The 5,267-nt window shown below is 38.6% G+C and overlaps 1 protein-coding gene across 2 annotated transcripts in view; it reads left to right on the plus strand.

The window, feature by feature from the left end:
- The window catches only part of COG6 (component of oligomeric golgi complex 6), a 106,693-nt gene that overhangs the window by 76,060 nt on the left and 25,366 nt on the right, over positions 1-5,267 (plus strand). For both annotated transcript variants that reach the window (XM_006025780.3, XM_025206637.1), the window contains exons 12-13: positions 1,014-1,105; positions 3,548-3,665. In XM_006025780.3, the coding sequence (XP_006025842.1) occupies positions 1,014-1,105; positions 3,548-3,665 (210 nt within the window). The remainder of the gene's footprint in view (positions 1-1,013; positions 1,106-3,547; positions 3,666-5,267) is intronic.

Below are 5,267 nucleotides of genomic sequence, written 5' to 3' on the forward strand. Positions count from 1 at the left end.
GATTGTGTTCAGACAGCATGTACCTACAGACAGTACATCAGCTGTGCAGGTGTTAAGGAAGTTAACTCTGTTGTTCTATTAATTCAATATCTCCTAGCCTAGTGAACATGCTAATGATTGCATTGTATTAGTGTTCCAGGATACAGGTTGTAGCCGTGTTGTTCTGCAGACAAAAGTAATCAGAACTCTTGGGGAGGTGATATCTTGTATTAGACCAACTAAATAAAAGCAACTCCAACTTCTACCTGAGCCTATTTTGCATAAAATGAACTTTTCCCACCAGGAGATCTTACACCGCCTTTCAGCTCGCCTGTGAAATATGAATTTTCATTTCCACCTGGGAGAAATTTTACAGTCATTGCACTCTCCTATACCTGCAAAAGGTCACGTGTACCCAAAATCTTGCAAATAAAGAATTTTTTTGCAACTATCTAGTTGGTCTAATAAAAGCTATCACCTCCCCAAGAGTTCTGATTACTTTTGTATAAGCATTTAAATATATCTGCTTACATCCCAGTAGTTCCAGGATAAAGAATTGGTTACAGGTCATTAACACAGGAGAGATTAAATCAGGTCAATCTTAAAATGTCAATAGAATGCCTGATATTCTGGGTATTCAGAGTCATTTCATGTTGCCAGTGATCCTCTGTTGTAGGTCACAGATTTTGCAGCTGTCCATGCTATTCAGAATTGAGTAGAATTCCAGCATGTACTGGTGCTAATCCACAAAATGATTTCATTAGATTAACATTTTCAGCAACAAGCAAGTTTCATGCAAAACTGTATGGGAAATGGGATCGTTCTAAAGTAACGCACCTACTTGTTTTCTGCCCAACAGCTTCCAGAAACTTTTATTTAAGAGAAATCATACAATTGAGGTGGACAATACAGTTTTTCATGCTTCTCAAATTTTATTTCTCAATGAATGCCACTTTTATTGTGTGTGTAAAATCCTAAAGACTGGCTTTCAGAATATGTTGAACTGAACATGTTGGATTCTTTTTGTTCCACAGGTCAGAATTGAGCAGGTGATTGTAGCGGAACCAGGAGCGGTTTTGTTGTACAAGATTTCTAATCTTCTTAAGTTTTACCACCAAACCATCAGGTACACAAGATTACCAGCCATATTAAGTATCGTACTTAGTTGAATCTAAGGCAACTCTAAATTTAAGAGGACCCCCCCCCCAATATTTGAAAATTAATCATTTAAAACTAATTTTCCATGTGTAGAATCTAATTATTGGGGGGTCCTCATAAATTCACCCCCCACCCCCGTCACTGGGGCAGGGAAAGCAGCAGCAAGGGGTCAAGAGGTGGTGGGAGACGTGCAGCCGCTACTGTTCTGACCCCAATCCCTGAGCCACAGCAGCTGCCTGTTGTGTCCCCCCGCCCTCACCTTGTACTCCAATCCAAGTTGAGGGGTCCCTTCCCCCCCATCCCATGTTCAGTGGGGGGAAAAAAACTTGTCTTGGTTTCAAGAGCAAATACAATAGTTCTCCTGTTCAGGTTTACACAGATTCTAGTGCATTCGAACAATAATCTTTCACTGAAACAATGCTGGGTGTGGCGGGGGTTTGAGTTATGCCATTTTTCTAAGCACCTGCACAGAACAGAGGAGATACCATCCGGCCTTCAAGTAACTGTCATTGTTCCTAAATATAATTGAAATCTCTCCGGAAATGCAAAACAGTTCTGTAGAGTATGCTACCAAAATGCTTTATTTGTATTTCAGTGGTATATCAAGTTATACAAATGCAAAAAAACATGAAAAAATGTTAAGGCTACTAAGTTGAGCACTCTTTTAAAAAAAAGTCAGGGAAAGCAAAATTAAGCTTGCTTACAGAATTTTTAATTCACTCTGTTCCCACTCCTTGAACATGTGCAGTATGGTAGTCTTTAACTACATGATCACGAGATTTTTTTTTTCTATTGGCTGTTCTTATTCAATGTGTAATGAGTTGGTCTGATCTGTATACTCATCTTTGTATTCCAATTAGGCTTATACTCCTCTCCTGTAGATTTGAGCTAATCATGTTCCATCTAGTATGTACTTCCAGAGAATGTGGTTGCCAAGCCAGTAACAAGTTTTGAATAGCTGAGATTTCAGGACCTAGTTTAGGTGAGCCATTTCATAGGAATAGTAAAAGGCATATTCCTGACAAAGGCAATCCCTCCTTATCATATGAAAAGGTACTTGTCTATAGTGAAATCGGCATACAAATTTTAATATAAGCAAAAGTGTGTGTGTGTGTATTAAGGTTGTCTAACACTTTCTGTTATAAACCACATTTTGTAATGTTTATAATGTTGCTAAACTTTTAATATGGAGTCTCAGGTTGAGTTAATGGTGGGGAAGTTTTACAAAAATATTTCAGCTGTTTTTAAGAATGAAATTAGAGGATATATATATAAAACTTCCCCACCATTAACTCAACCTGAGACTCCATATTAAAAGTTTAGCAACATTATAAACATTACAAAATGTGGTTTATAACAGAAAGTGTTAGACAACCTTAATTATAGACATTGCAGTCAACAGTACATTGTCAAAAGATCATAGTAGACAATCCTAGTAGCCAAGTGAGCTTGCCTGTATGGTGGGAAATGGATCTGGCTACTGTAGTTAAGTCTAATTTAAGAGGTGCTGACTTTACTGGGGGCAGATGATGCTCTGAAAATCAGACTGCCATTTTTCAAGAATGCCAGATCAGTTCCCCTCGGGCATGGTGAATTTTTACCCAACATAGTCTATAACTAACAATCGCTTTTAGTTTAGATAGTAAATTCATCTGCGAGCAGTACACAGGCATATGGAATGGTATAAGGGGTATAGAACAGGTGTGTTCAATTTAATATATTGTTTTAATACTTGTAGGAATAAAGCATGGGCTTTTAAAACTTTGAAGATGAACATATTCACACATTTATCTGGGAGAGCAGTGTAGAATAAAATGAAGTTACAGTTTTTGCTTATGAGAATTATATTCTTTATAGCCAAAGCAAAATTAATGTTCAAATAGATGGTAGCAAGATTAACAAAGGCATGTTTCTCTCCACAATGGAAAATAATTTGAAATATAAAATAAAATGCAAAACATAAAAAGATTCCACTAAGTAATGTGTGTTTTGCTTGCAATTAACAATTCAGCATTTTCTTATTCCAACATTTTTCATTTTCTCCTACTATTTAAACATTTAAAAAAACAAAATAAAACCTGGATTTGATGCAATAGTCTTATTTTTAACTTAACTAATTCCAGTATTTATTTTTACTGAATGTGTTACTGAACTTCTTGATAAGTTATGGGTATGCTCTAGCTACGTATAGTGTCTAATTATTTGTAACTATGGCTGTTAGCGCTTGTTCTAACTAATCATCCTGTCTTATAAATTACCTTAGGATTAGCGGAGAACTGCCTGCTGTGACAGTTCACTGTGCATTTCAACTTTTGGAACTTGTATGATATTTTTTAGCATGGCATTGAGCAAAGTAGCTGGATCGGTATTGTTTCTTTATTAAACTAAATAATTCTCTTTTGATTTTCAGTGGTATTGTAGGAAACAGTGCAGCTACACTGTTAACAACAATTGAAGAAATGCATTTATTAAGCAAAAAGATATTCTTCAACAGTCTGAGCCTTCATGCAAGTAAACTAATGGACAAGGTTTGTTTCTTAAGCATAAGCTTTTCACATTTTAAAATAATTTCTTTAATTTTTCCTTAACTCAGAAAAATGATTTGAATAAAAATTGTTTACATTTTAATTCATGAACCCTGAGGTAACATTTGTAAATCTGTGTACATGGTATGAGACTGCTCAGAAAATGGAGAAGTTAATTAGCTTCCACTCGTTTTTATCATTTTTTCCCTTTGGAATATTTCCTTTTGTCTGCTTCTACATAGAGATCAAAATTTCCTGATTGAGAATATTTTTGTAACAGGCTTAAAAATCACGCTGCTTTTATTTTCATACGGGGCGGGGGGGTGGAGTGCCGCCACCCAGTGCCCCACAGTGCTGCCACTCAGCCTCCGGCCCTGTGTGCCGCCCTCCTAACCCCGCTCCGTGTCTGGCCCTGTGTGCCCCCTGCTGCTCAACCCCACACTGCTGTCAGCTCCCAGGAACAGGTCAGGGGGAGGGGAGCTTGCATGCGGCAGTGTCCACCTGATACCCAATGGCATGCAACATGCCTCCCCTCCCCCTCTCCTCCCTCCCTCTCTGCTAGTTGTTGTCAGGGCCAGGGAGCAGTGGAAGCAGGGGGCGCGGCAGAGGGGTGCTGCCACCGGAAACCCCACTTCCTCTTCCTGCACTCCTCCCTCCTTTCATCCTGTCTTCCCCTCCCTACCAGCTGATGGGGGTAGGGGGGCAGCACGACCACTTCCTTGCACCCTTGCCCTCTCTGTCTGCAACACTCCGGGCCCTTGCAGCCAGTCGACGTGCACCCTCTTGGCAACGCATGTGCAGTTAGCCCAGACCATTACAGGCAGACTAAGGCTTTTATTATACTAGAATTTGTTTAAACAGAAATACAGTAATTTTTACATTTGTTTCAGTAAAATAAAAATTAATATTACAAACCTACATAAAATGACTGTGGCCACAATCTGATGATAATTAGTTTATTGATGCAGGTGTTCAGTATGGGCCTAATGCTGCAGATAGTTTAATTTACATTACTCATGCAGAATCTCCTGGGGATGGATTATTTGAGTGAATCTGGTAAGAAAGAGAGACTGTCTCAGGCAGTCCTTTATTCATGCATTTTAAAATGTATAGTTTTGAGGTTTTTCCATGTTAACTCTACAGACTCTTGGCTTGCTAAGTCTGCAAGTCTTGGGCTCTGAGGCCATAAGCACATTCTAAGGGTACAGATCCTCTATCTAGTGCCCTTTGCTAAGAGTTTTCATAGACCACTGCCCAGGCCTTGAAACTAGTGCCACCTTTTCCAACCCACCTTTATTGTCAGGTTAGTCTATTGCCCGTGTGGCAGTAAAAATCACTTCATTGGTATCTCTGATGTATTTTTAAATAACAGATTTTATTGCTTGTAATTCAACTTATTTATCTCAGAGATTTTATCTGAGATAAATATGGCCTGGTTAAATAATACTATTCCTTTGGTAGCCTCGTTTCAGATCATTTGGATGCCTTAAACAGTCGATCTAAAATACAAAGCAGTTTAAGGAATTTAAACAGTGATTCAGCTAACAGAACTCTCAGGTTTTTACTTGCTCTTCACAGCTGCCAGATTCCAGAGGATTATGATCA

This window comes from Alligator sinensis, unplaced genomic scaffold (genome assembly GCF_000455745.1).
Source record: "Alligator sinensis unplaced genomic scaffold, ASM45574v1 scaffold1031_1, whole genome shotgun sequence".
Classification (NCBI taxonomy): domain Eukaryota; kingdom Metazoa; phylum Chordata; order Crocodylia; family Alligatoridae; genus Alligator; species Alligator sinensis.